This window comes from Erythrolamprus reginae, chromosome 1 (genome assembly GCF_031021105.1).
Source record: "Erythrolamprus reginae isolate rEryReg1 chromosome 1, rEryReg1.hap1, whole genome shotgun sequence".
Taxonomy (NCBI): Eukaryota; Metazoa; Chordata; class Lepidosauria; order Squamata; family Dipsadidae; genus Erythrolamprus; species Erythrolamprus reginae.
Window position 1 is genome coordinate 242,324,273 of NC_091950.1, and position 14,230 is coordinate 242,338,502.

The 14,230-nt window shown below is 40.1% G+C and overlaps 1 protein-coding gene across 7 annotated transcripts in view; it reads right to left on the bottom strand.

Moving 5' to 3' along the window:
* The window catches only part of PLCB1 (phospholipase C beta 1), a 535,828-nt gene that overhangs the window by 174,259 nt on the left and 347,339 nt on the right, over window positions 1–14,230 (bottom strand). For all 7 annotated transcript variants that reach the window (XR_011557370.1, XR_011557371.1, XR_011557369.1 and 4 more), the window contains exons 8-9: window positions 13,051–13,151; window positions 10,245–10,411 (exon numbers count right to left, since the gene is read on the bottom strand). Coding sequence is in view for 4 of the 7 variants with exons in the window: in XM_070732668.1 (XP_070588769.1) it covers window positions 10,245–10,411; window positions 13,051–13,151 (268 nt within the window). In the remaining 3 variants the exon portion in view is untranslated. The remainder of the gene's footprint in view (window positions 1–10,244; window positions 10,412–13,050; window positions 13,152–14,230) is intronic.

Here is a 14,230-nt window from a genome sequence, read left to right on the forward strand (position 1 = left end):
GATTATTTAAAGTCATGTGCTGAATGGGTAGCTATATAAATTTAAATAATAAATAAAAACAAGAATGGCAGTCTTCTCCAAAGCTGCCTTCCAAGTATGTTAGCATTTCATTTAGTGTGTGCTAAGTTCTGAAATGTTTCTTCTATAGGAATCAGAGGAAAGGAAAGAGATAATATTGTCAATCCACGAACCTTATAAAAACAGCTGTAAGAAGCCAAAGTGAGAATCAAGATTTCTACGCAATTGCAGGTAAGAAGGGAGGTAGTAATCTCCTGTCTGAACAGAAGAAATTATACTTCAATGAGGAAAAAGCAAAATCTCGTATCATTTCAGTTGGAAAATCCAGCCTTAAGCTCTATCCTTTCAAAATGCAGCTAGCAGTAAAAAGGAACAAATCTCAACATCAAAAATACTAAAACTAGGCTTGCCTATTTCTGTAGCATGAACTACAAATCTCTTCCTATTTGTTAACTCATAGCACAGATGTTTCATTTTATATTTCAAACTTATCTTCTTGATCTTTTTAATTAACTAATGTGAAGTGCTTTAGCTTCTAGCTATTTGAGAACTGCTACATAAACAGTCATGAGGATTTCACATTACAATAAAGGCTTTCATTAAACTCATAAGTTAACCTCATTAACAGGGACACTTGGTGTAAAGAAATGGAAGTCAATTTATTATCTATTGATACAGAAAGTATTCAAAGATTAAATCTAGTGAAAACAAATAACTCTGAGCATTGCAATGGACCAAGAATAGATTCCCCTTTCTTCCTTCATAATAAACAGAATACTTAGAAAGCATTCATGTCAAGCATTAATTCTAGGCTTCCAACAGGATGTAGAAAACTCTTTTATGACTTCTCAACTCAAGGTTATTAGAGCTGATATGATTTCTATAAAAATGAATTTAAAAAATATATATAAGAAAACTGGATCAGTGTAGCCTCAGTCTACTTGAAAAAAAGAAGAGAGAATGCAGGAATGTAACCTTTGTTTTGTGCCATTTTTATTCCAATATATAGGATCATGTGAATAGAAATTCTTCCCTCATGCAGTAAGCTCTGTTTTCTAATTGCTTGGTGAATAGTGTTGGGCGAACCCAACGAACCCAATGAAGTTCAGGTTCGGCGAACTCACCCAAACTTTGCCGTGACGTTCGGGTGAGTTTGACGAATCCGAACCTGAACCCAAACCCAAACCCGAGCAGCAGCAAGCCGCTGCGGCGTCCTTTTCTGTAAAAATAAACAAGGAGGTGGGGAATTTTGCTTCCTTTTATTTTTACAGAAAAGGATGCCGCAGCGGCAATGCAAGCAAAAGTAGGTGGGGAATCCCACGATGGGATTCCAGGGGCAGAGCTTTGACATCATGGAAACTACTTACTGGCCGGCCGAAATGGGGAGGAAGGAGTCTCCATGACATCAAAGCCCCACCCCCAGAATCCCTTCATGGGATTCCCCACCTCCTTTTGCTTGCGGCGTTTTGCGGTGTTCGAGCGAACGCCGAACCCGAACTTCACCCGAATTTTTAAAAACGTTCAGGTTCAGCATTCCGAACACTGCAAAGTTTGGCACGAACCAGAACTTTGCAAGTTCGGTTTGCCCAACACTATTCATAAAAGAATCAAGAAGTAACACAGGAAGCAAAACAGAAAAATACAGTAAAAAAATAGCAAAGAAAAATAGATGATTGATTATCTCACACCTGGACTACTGTAATGCGCTCTACATGGGGATTACCCTTGAAGAGCATCTGAAAGCTTCAACTGGTGTAGAATGTGTTGGTGCATGCAGTTTTTGGAGTCCCTATGATGGCCGATGTTACACCACTACTCTGCATTGGCTGCTGGTTTGTTCTCATGTGCAATTCAAGTTGTTGGTGACTATCTTTAAAGCCCCACATGGCATGGATCCAAGTTACTTGAGGAACCCTCACTCTTCCCACTTAGAGTGGTCCACTCCACCTGTGCTGGCAGAGAAGGCATGGTGTGGGCCCTGTCAGTCAAGGAATTTTGGCTGCCAAGAGTCCAAAAAGAGTCTTCTCAGCCAATGGCACCAGCCCTTTGGAACATCTTACCCCCTGGAGTGAGAATAGCTCCCACCCATCTGTCTTTCAAGGAGACTTAGCTCTGCCAGAGGGTTTGGAGCCCTAATGGGGGAACATCACATTGGGGGTGGTTGTTGAATTAAAAGGCATTTTCAGCATTTTTCCCTTATGTCTCCTTTGGTTCTGCTAATAAGCATTTTTCCCTTATGTCTCCTTTGGTTCTGCTAATAAGCATGATGGGCATTCCTCCAAAAAGTCATCAAAGCTTAGCTCTGCAAGGTTGTACTTTCATGGGGCCCTCAGTTACTATGAAGTATGACTTACCTGGAATGAGGTTTACATCAAACACTGCATTGAAAATAATGCTGCATTATTAAAGTATATGCCAAGTGGAAAAACAGGGCCTCCCATGCTTTGTGCTTCTGGTAGTATAGCCTACTGTCAAGAAAAGATTCCCCAGGTGTTGTATATACTCCTGGTCAGTTGGAGGATGGCGAAGAGTTTGATGACTCTGATACAGATAGTGTTTATAAATTAGTGGCATATCCTGGGTTACAGGTGTCAGAACAGGTGGGAAGCCAGCCACAGGACGTTGCTGAGTCCAGACTCCAGTGAAGAAGAAACAGCTAATCGATGGTTAAATCCACATTTCAGAAGGGTCCAAAGGCACAGGGAACAAGTGTTAGGGAAGAGATATTAAGGGGAGGAACGGGTTAATTACTGAAGTGATTTATTTGTCACATCCGGGTGCCAGCAGGGAAGAAGGAAGGAGTTTTCAATGTTGTAAATCCATCATGGACATGTGCTGGTATGGCTACGAAGTAAGTTAGTTATTCTCTGCTATTTAACAGCTGTTCTTAGTGCTTTGAACTACGCTGCATAGACATAAATCTTAAGATAAGGGAGGAGGCCAGGAGGAATGCTTTGGTGTGCTATAATCGTTAAGATAAGAGAGGAAGGAATTTGGCTGCCTGTAATGCGGAGAAATAAAGATGGAGTTTTTGTTTAGGAAATCCTGCATTCAGTAAGAGTTATTTCCAATTTAACTAAAGTTCTAACAAGAATCCAGATCACCGGGCAAGTGCTTCACATCCTTTCACAAATGAAGTTTTCTAAGAATATGGCCAACCTCTGTATAAATTAGCAGTATTTCAGAGAAAATATAATGGTTAAATGATGATTGAGATAGTATCAAAGCTCAGTCTGGCCATGTAATTCTGACTTGCTGCTTTAGAAATAAATTTTAACAATAAAATGCTTCCGGAGTATAAATGCTTAGTTCGGATTGCTACAGATTCAAATATATAATTCAATTACGTGTTAGATTTGTTGCCTATTAGGAATACCTGCCATTCAACAAGATTGGGTAAGGCTTTATTTGGATGTATTAAAGGAAAAAAACCCCTCAATTTAAGTCAGAAGCAAGATTTATAAAATGAAAGATCCCTATCTTCCATAGGAAATTCACAAATGCTATTTCTTTTAAAGAGAACCAAATGCAATTTGAAGCATAGATCAGATCACTGAAGAATTAAAATATGGTCATTCCCAGAAGTTTAGATGTGTGCGATTTAAAACCAGTCTCAAAATCATCAATTAAAAATATTAATTATTACTAAAGAGAAATTGCTATTATCATAAAAAATGAGGAGGACAGTTTTCAAACAGCTGTTAACAATATTGTACAGATAGTCCTCAAACTATGGGCACAATTGAGCCCAAAATTTATGTTGTTAAGTGAGTCATTGGTTAAGTGAGTTTTGTCCCATTTGAAGATTTTTCTTGTCACTGTTGTTTAAGTGAATCACTTTAGTTGACTAAGTCAGTAACCCAGTTGGCTTCCCCATTGGCTTATCAGAAAGTCACAAAAAGTGATCACATGACCTTGGGACACAGCAATGGTCGTAAATATGAACCAAGCATCTGAATTTTGATCACATGATCCTGGGGATGCTACAAAAGTTTTAACTATGAAAAACAGTCATAAGACACATTTTTCAGTGCTGCTGTAATTTTGAATGTCCACTAAACAAACTGTTGTAAGTCAAGAACTACCTGAACTAGGCTTATACTACATGAAATGGCTGTCGTCTAATGCCATGACTCCCTTGATGATTTGTATGATGAATACTAAGAATCTTCTAAAATAACAGATTGTATTAGCTTATAAAAAATAGAACAGGAAAATCATGTTCCCTTAGAAGAAATGATTGGAATTATTACTAAGACTGCAGGCGATTTTTCATTCAGTATCACCAATTGACCTACCTTATATTCCTGGAGAGGATTCAACACAACACTGAAATTTAACTAATGGCCAAAATTATTATTTTATTAGACTTGCAGCATATGACTTCACCTCTCATTTATGTTGATGCAACAAAGCTTCATCACAAGCAGGTCATTTAAATTAAGGGATTATCCCTTTTGATTTTCCTAACTTCTTAGAAGTTGGAAAACACAGGCAATGTCCTTTCTAGATCCTTTCTTAAAAGGTAGATAACCAACAAGAGGAAAAACAATACTAATAAAGGAGATAAGCAACCTAGAACTAAGGAAAAAAAAACCTAACAGAGAACAATTAATCAGTGGAACAACTTGCCTCCAGAAGTTATAAATGCTCCAACACTGAAAGTTTTTAAGAAGAGATTGGACAAGCATGTGTCTGAAACGGTATGTTATTCTGTATGAAGTTTCTGCACCTTACATGGTAGATACTTATTTTAACTCAATATATAGTCCATGCCATAACTCTGATGTTAGCATGATTTTTCCTTCCAACTGAGAAGAGGCAGAATCATAACTGCTTTCTCTTATTAAATACATCACTGAAAATTTGCACCCATTTTCATCTGTGCTTTTAAAAATAACAACCCAGAACATTAAAAAAAATTGGTGTATATAAAGAAAGCATCAAATATAAACTGAAACAATATATTAAACAGAGAAAGTTGAAAGTTGAAAGTTGTACTATTGTAATCAGTGGTGGATTTCACTTACCTTTGCTGCTGGTTAGGGAATGGGAGTGCATGCACAGAACTCTCACTACTGCTGCTACTGGTTCGCTCAAACCGGAGCAAACTGGTAGAAATCCACCACTGATTGTACTGCAAGGTAGGAAAAGACAGCTCCACATAATTAGGTCTGTATAATTCTTCACCTGATGTCTGGCTGAAGTACAGCTTCCAGCAACCCTAGCTAGCACCTAATTCTCACTCTGGACTGGAACATGAATTAACTGAGGTTCAGTGCCTTAAGACATGGCTATAGCAGGTTTGTGAACAATATACATTTGTATAAGCAGGATTAGATGTTATAGCTCACTATAGCTCATTTTCAAAAATTGTTCCTCAAAAGTGAATGGATTATTGTCACTTATATCAATTCCGGCACAAATATTGCTCTTGTCCTTGCTCCATTGCCATACGAAAATTCCTACAAATTTGTATAATGACCTGTTTTTTTAAATAGCATACACAGGACATTTCATCTGATTTTGCCAATACCAGAAATTATGTGTACAATACTTTCATCAGAGTATGCCCCATGGTGCATATATGTGAGATAAAATAAAGCCTTGACAATGGTTGACATTTCAATAGATAGCTATGTTAAAGCTACAACAAATTATTCTACCTCATTTTGGTCTTGCTCACAGGGAGCTTATGCAGAAAGCTTTAAAAAAATTGAAGCTTTTGTTTATTGATATTTCAGGGACTTTGTAACACCTGAGCTGCATTACTTAATGGCTTTTTTAAGTGTATGCAGTTCTTTATTGATTTATAATTTCACTCCACTAATACACCCTTTCATCTTTGGTAGGCATTTAAAAGGCAGCTTACAAAATTTCAAAATGAAAACAAAATAGAAAAAGTTTAAATCCTACAACCATTTGAAACTTGAGAGCCTGGATGTTTATCAATTTCTTAATCATTGAGAGAAGAGGGGAGCAAACACCATTCCGCATGGAAGATATTCCATGCAGAGGTCTTTAAACCTGGCAATTTTAAGACTTGTGAACTTCAACTCCCAGAATTTTGGTAATTGATGTCCACATGTCTTAAAGTTGCCAAGTTTGGGGATCCATGCTCCACAGTTTTGGAGCAGCAGAGAAGAAGAAGTCTTTTTGGAGATGACAGAAAGACCTGAGTTTGATAGCATTCTGACAACGAGACAGTCTTGTATGGCTTAAAGTCATGATGGCAAACCTGTGGCACGCAGAGCCATATCAGAGGGCACCCGAAGCAGTGTATTATGTTATCTCCAATGCACATGTGTGTGCTAGCCAGCAGATTTTCATCTTGGGGAAGGTCGTTTCGCCCTCCAGAGGCTTCCTAAAGCCACAGGGTGCAAAAAAACCCTTCCAATGGGCAACCCAGAATTTGGAAAAACATAACTTCTGGTTTGCCCATTGAGCGGTTTTTTGCACTCCAGAGGCTTTAGGAAGCTTCCCTGAAGGCCCCAGTGTGTGAAAAACACTACAACGGGCAAACCAGAAGTCCATTTTTCTGAAGTTCTGGTTTGCTGGTTTGGCCGTTTTTTTCACTGTCCTGGGATTCAGTGAGCCTGTACACATGCATGGGGATGGTGAGATTGTGTGCATGTGCAGGGGCAACATAGGGTTCTGCATGTGTGGTGGGAGGAAATGGGTGTGGGCACATGCACACACACCCTTTTGACACATGAAACAAAAAAGGTTCGCCATCACTGGCCTAAATTATTTAAATTTTGAAACTGTGCTGAGAAAACCAACTGCTATTATCAAGGAGAGTCAACAACAACAAAGATTGTTCTTTCTGTTTAATCATAATAGTTTCAGGTTTTCTAACGAAGTGCACTCCAGGTATATGAAACTTAAATTCCCATAATGTTCTGATATGAACTGCGTTTTCCCGAAAATAAGTCTGCCCCAGAAACTACACTCTCCATGCCAAAATATCATTTCCTCTGGTTTGGGTCAGGGAGACAGAGCTAAAAATCAGGTAAGACAGCAAGAAGAACCCCATCTTGCTCCACACACCCCAAAATAACCCTGGGGGAGATTACTGACCCCCTCAGAGAGGGTCCGCAACTTGGGCGTCCTCCTCGATCCACAGCTCACATTAGAGAAACATCTTTCAGCAGTGCCCATTGGGGAATTTGCCCAGGTTCGCCTGGTGCACCAGTTGTGGCCCTCACTGCTCACAGTCACTCATGCCCTCATCACCTCGAGGTTGGACTACTGTAATGCTCTCTACATGGGGCTACCTCTGAAGAATGTTCGGAAACTTCAGATTGTACAGAATGCAGCTGCGAGAGCAGTCATGGGCTTCCCTAGGTATGCCCATGTTACACCAACACTGCGCAGTCTGCATTGGTTGCCCACCAGTTTCTGGTCACAATTCAAAGTGTTGGTTATGACCTATAAAGCCCTTCATGGCATTGGACCAGAATATCTCCAGGACCGCCTTCTGCCGCACGAATCCCAGTGACCAGTTAGGTCCCACAGAGTTGGCCTTCTCCAGGTCCCGTCAACTAAACAATGTTGTTTGGCAGGACCCAGGGGAAGAGCCTTCTCTGTGGCGACCCTGACCATCTGGAACCAGTTTCCCCCCGGAGATTAGAACTGCCCCCACCCTCCTTGCCTTTCGTAAACTCCTTAAAACCCACCTCTGCCGTCAGGCAGGGGGGGATTGAGACATCTCCCCCGGGCCTATATAGTTTATGCATGGTATGTTTGTGTGTATGTTTGCTTTGTAATAAGGGGTTTTTAGAGATTTTTAAATTATTAGATTTGTTGTATATTGTTTTATTGTTGTTGTGAGCCGTCCCGAGTCTGTGGAGAGGAGCGGCATACAAATCTAAATAATAATAATAATAATAATAATAATAATAATAATAATAATAATAATAATAATAATATAAGACCTCCCCGAAAATAAGGCCAAGAGCTTATTTCAGGGTTCAAAAATATAAGACAGAGTCTTATTTGTAGGAAACATGGAAGAAGAGTCTGTAGTAGGAAAAAAAGCTCAGTCTTGGAGAGTGGGCTAAGAGGGAGAAAAAAAGGAAGATTTTTCTTTTAAAGTTAGTTTATCTGAGAGAGTGGCAGAGTGCTAGTGAAAGAGATCAGCGAGCCAATTTGTTGTGGTGATTAAGGCATCACACTATAAACCTGGAATCAGTGAATTCTATCTTCTCCTGCTGGTTGACCTTCACTAGTCACTCTATCAAAGAAGGAGTCAATAACAAACCACTTTTTTTTCCTCAAAAAAACCTTGCCTATGAAATGAAGGACTACTAAAGGCAGTCAATAGGAATCAGTACAGGAAAGGAAGGCGGGAGAGGGAATATCTAAGGACATTCCAAATTTAATAAAGCTCTTTTCAGGACTTGAACAAAAATTCAATCATCTGTTGAGAAACTAAAATGTTCAGAGAAAAACAAACACATGTAACGTCCCACTTTCATTCCAAAATTAAGACATTTTGGCTCAGTAAGTCTCAAAAACTAAAGTTGAATTAGCCTTTTGTTAATTAGCTCCCTTTCAATGATGTTTCCTCTCCCATACCTAATCAGCCTGTGCGCCTCTATACTATTGTCATGGAATCGTTTCAAAAGCAAGGAAGCCTACAAAATACTCTTAATGAAAATAAAACCGGAATCCTGCATAAATAGAACATTATGTTAAAATGCCTGGCGCTTGCAGTGCATATGCTTAGCTGAATGTAAGCAAAGAATCTGGCAGAAAGCCCAACTTTGGCCAATAAAATGATTACTGATTTCCCAAAAATAATACCTTTCTCAGGAGAAGATGGAATGCACTACTATCTGTTCAGAAGCCCACTTAGCATCACTACACACAAGTCCTTGACTTATGACCACAGTTGAACCTAAATTTTCTATTGCTAACTCAGGAGTTATGAAGTGAGCGTTGCGAATCCCAGCAGCCGATAAGGTCCCACAGAGTTGGCCTTCTCTGGGTCTCATCGACCAAACAATGTCATTTGGTGGGTCCCAGAGGAAGAGCCTTCTCTGTGGCGGCCCCGGCCCTCTGGAATCAACTCCCCCCAGAGATTAGAACGGCCCCCACCCTCCTTGTCTTTTGTAAATTACTCACGGCCCACCTTTGTCGCCAGGCATGGGGGAGTTAAGATATTCCTTCCCCCTAGGCCATTACAAGTTATGCATGGTATGTTTGTGTGTATGTTTGGTTTTTTATAATAAGGGTTTTTAGTTGTTTTATTAAATTGGATTGTTACATGTTGTTTTATCACTGTTGTTAGCCGCTCCGAGTCTGCGGAGAGGGGCGGCATACAAATCCAATCAATCAATCAATCAATCAATAAATAAATAAATAAATAAGCTCTTTATAACCCATTTTATAACCATTTGCCATTTGTTAAGAGAACCGTGTGGTTGTTAAGCAAATCTGGCTTCTCCCATTGACTTTGCTTGTTGGAAGCAGCTGGGATGGCTACAAACAGTGACTTGAGGACAGTACAATTGTCATAAATATGTGCTGGATTTCAAGTCCCTGAATTTTGATCAAGTGATGCTGCACTTTTTTCAGTGCTGTTGAAACTTTGAACGGTCACTAAATGAATGGTTTGTAAGTCGAGAGCTACCTGTGCCATCTTACTAGTACAGAGGAGACTGTACTAAAACCACCACTGGCACTATCAAGCAGCAGAAATCTTTTGCTGTAACTCAATGATATGAGGATAGTTTTCTAGATTACCCCCTGGGGTGAGCTACTGTCCGGATGGGGGAGAACTCAGTGGGATAGCGAAAATGGAGCTCCATCCCAGAGCCCCCAATTTGCACTGAAAGATGTTGAAAGAAAATGCAAGGCGTCCTGCATAAGCTACGCCCACAATGTGGTAGTAAAAAGTTTGGTAGTCCTTCACTGATCACCCCCCTCCCACATATGCTTCCCCCCTGCAATTTTCAAATTCTAGAAAATTAATTATTGTCCTGGTGATTTAAATGTACATTGCCCTTCACATCTATCCTATGAAGTGAAAAGCAACAGGGAAGCTTAACTTGTTTTGCTCACTCAACAAACAGTATTTAATCTGTAACTACTGCAAAATCTTAAGTAGACATGGTAATAATGTCGTTGAATATGAACTGGTATGTGCCACAAGGCATATCTGTCCACTGTAATTGCTTGGAGCCAGAACTGTAATATAGAAGAAAATGACAAATACTGACCTTTCTTTGCCAAACTATTATTGGGTTCATATTTTTCAATCAGTTGTTGAACCTGTTCCTGCTTCAAGGGCGGATAGAGAATTTCATTTAACCGTGGGTCTCGCTGCTTGAAGTTTATAAATTCCATCATCTGGTCAACAGTTAGATACGGTCTGCTCTTTGCCCCTCTGATTAAAAGGAAAACCATCAAAACATAAAGAAAAACAAAAGGAATGTGAGCAAGCATCCTACATATTTCCTGTTGTTTTCTGGATGAGCTAATACACACAAGATCAAGTTCTTGAATGTGTAGGCTCATACTGATAACAGACTAGCTGTTTGATTATATTCCATTTTATTGAGCTTCCTATAGCTTCCTCCTCTCTCCCACATTTTATTAAGATTGGAAGGGATGGAGAACACTGCCATGTGTTCATACTTCTAAATAGGCCCATCACTTTTCCTTATCTCATCATCAAATAGCATGAACACACAGTGCTATAAAAGCAGCATCTAGCAACATCCTTCAAGGAGAGAATAGGAATGTAGAGCTATGGCTAAAAGGTCAGAAAGCCAGATTGGAAAATTCTACGTAACTCATGTGAAAAAAGAATATGTGTAAAAAAACTGCTGGCACCAATTTTTAAAAAGTGGAACACTTTTGAGAGGGAATATACAAAATACAGTGGTACCTCTACTTACGAACTTCATTCGTTCTGCAACCAGGTTCTTAAGAAAAAAAGTTTGTAAGAAGAAGCAATTTTTCCCCACAGGAATCAATGTAAAAGCAAATAATGTGTGCAACTGGGAAAACCACAGGGAGGGTGGAGGCCCTGTTTCCTCCCAGGAGATTTCTAGAGAGGCCCCACGGAGGCTTCTCCCCACCTTTTCTGGCCCTGTTTCCTCCCAGAAGATTCCTAGAGAGATCCCACAGAGGCTTCTCCCCGTGTTTTCCAGCCATGTTTCCTCTCAGGAAATTCCTAGAGAGGCCCCATGGAGGCTTCTCCCTGCCTTTTCCGGTTACAGTTTCAGAGGTTCGGGTTTAAGTGGAAAATGGTTCTTGAGAAGAGGCAAAAAAAATCTTGAACACCTGTTCTTATCTAAAAAAGTTTGTAAATAGAGGTGTTCTTAGGTAGAGGTACCACTGTACAGAACTTGAAGAGAGTATGGTAGCAGAGAAAATAATTTAATTCTTTGTCCAATCAGAGTTGCTCCATTTCAATTATGTCCTCCTCCAATTTTCTTTCTCTCTCTCTCCAGATAATTTCAATTTCAAATATATCCATGTTGATGTCAGTATTATCTTTCATGCATCTGCAGCCAAAGTCTAAATTCCAAGGCTTTCTATACCAAAGACATGAATATTAAAACCATAAGAACAGGAATACATTTGCTATTCACTGTTAAACTGTTTTGGGTTTTTCATAATATTAGAGTATGAAATAACAGCAGCTCAGCTGTCAATTGAATTTTATATTGAATGCAAGCACTGACAATAGGCACTGAACCACATTGTCTTCTGACTTATCTTTTTGCTTTGTTGAAAAGATTACCAGGGCGCATTCTGTCCAGTGGGTACTTCCTGATCACTTAGTTTAGCTGAAGTTCAAACTAATATATGCCAGAAAATAAATATCATCTGACAGTTACATTCCATTAGGAATATTATATTATTAATGTTCAAGAGATCAACAAAAGTGGGCCAACCCTTACAGAGAAACATCGTGGTTCTCAGAACAGCAGATACCTTAAAATAATAGCCAAAAACATCCCAAATCCGGGTTGATCACAGGATGATGCTAGAAGTGGAATACAGTGATCCCTCAATTAGCACGGTCTCGATTAGCGCGAAACGCTGCAACGCGGTTTTTCAAAAAATATTAATTAAAAAAATAAAATATTAAAAAATAAAAAATAAGTCCACGCTAGTTCTCTCTCTCTTTCTCTCCCTGTTGCCGGCGTGGTATATGAGAGAGAAAGAGAGAGGCAGAGGTCGGGCGCATTACCGGGAGGTGGAGGCGGCGTGGGGACGCTGGGTGCCGGGGACACCGAGGAGGGGGTGGACGTGGCCTCTCAGCTGCAGAGCCGAACAAGGGCAGAGGCAACGGCGGAGTCCGGCGCTGGGGCCATGCGGGGCCGCTCATCCAGGGGGGCGTGGACTGGCAAGTCGCCCTCCTTTCTCTTTCTTTCTCTCTCTTATACCACACCGGTAACAGGGAGAGAAAGAGAGAGAGCGGAGGGCACCTTGCCGGTCCACGCCCCCCTAGATGAGCGGCTCCGCATGGCCCCAGCGCCGCCCAGGCAAAGGGGAAACCCCAAGATCGCTTGCCGCTTGCCGTATTGCAGCGAAGGAGGCGAAGCAAGGCTCCAAGCTGCAATACGGCAAGCGGCAAGCGGCAAGTGATCTTGGGGTTTCCCCTTTGCCTGGGCGGCGGGAAGACCAAGGGAAGGTTCCTTCAGCCGCCCAACACCTGATCCGCTCCGCAGCGCGGCAACGGGGAAACCCCATCTTCGGCTCCTCGCTGCTTCCGCGCTGCGGAGCAGATCAGCTGTTGGGCGGCTGAAGGAACCTTCCCTTGGTCTTCCCCGCTGCCCACACGCAAATTCCACCATCTGCGCATGTGCGGCCATGAAAAAAATGGCGCACATGCGCAGATGGTGGTTTTTACTTCCGCACCACTATAACGCGGAAATCGATTAGCGCGGGAGGTCTTGGAACGTAACCCTCGCGCTAATCGAGAGATCACTGTAAAGCAATTTGCCATTGCAAAAAATATTATAACAAAAACAGAAGTGAAGAAAAATGTAGGTTTCTATAATTCCTTACAGTTCTAGGAAGATGTGGTCAATTTCAGGTCGAGGACAGAAGTTGCTCAAAAACTCCCTGTATATTTCTGGAGTGAAGTCCTCTTGAGGGATGGAATCATTCTGGAGACGAATTAAAATATAGCATGTAATGAGTTCTCACAGTTGTTGTTCTTTTTCAAATGTTTAGTTGTTTTCAAAACCTTCAATCTGCTAATAGTTCTACTAAATTTCTTCTAATTTACTTGGGTCCTATATCTCCTTGGAGTTTTGCTGAACATTTGTTGCAGAAAGCCAAAGTTTATACCCTCAATCAATCTTTAATTATGGTTACAGACGAGAATTAAAAATTAAAATGTTAAACAAAACAGAATAGAACAGAAGAATATAGAATAGTATATTACAGTTAGTGATGATGTCACCAATAAGCAAGGAAAATCTGTCTAATTTTACAGACAATATAGCATAATTTAGCAATGTTTAAAGAAACTATATTATATTGATCCAATAATAACCGCTGTACATATAAGATATCAGAATTTCCCAGATCTTTTGTCAGATAAAGAATTATAAAATGAGTCCATGGATCCTTATAGAGGGTACATATATATAACAAAACAAGAGCCGTTGTTTCAAAGGAGACTTGTCCACAAGGTCACAGTCTCAGCTCATATAAGACTTTTATGTATCGACCCTTCAAAACTGCTATGGGGACAGCATTACAACATGCTAGGATATGTCTCAGTGGTTTGTGAAGCAAGGCCTGACAAGAATAAAATAAAACATTCCTTAATAGAATAGACAATTCTGTTGGACTTCCTGGTTTTTAATATCTGTTTAAATGTATCAAATGCAAGCTCATAGCCCATCAGTAGGAACTCCTGCAAGATGTTGGAGGTTTTGTTTTTAAGCCATGTTGATTTACAATTATCTTCTTACACCCATTTTCTCCCAGTATCTTTACTAAGTTTCCAATATGACTATTTTTATAGTTTCATCAAAGTCAGCATCATATTCCTCCTTTTTTAATGGTTCAGAGATATCTCACTTAAATACCTTGAAACTATAGACTTATCAGAAAAAAATGTAAAATACAATGAAAATTTTATTTAATGGGTCAATTTGAGAAAGAGTTGTCTTTCAGTCTTGAAGAATTTATTTATTTATTTATTAAATTTGTATGCCGCCCGTCTCCGTAGACT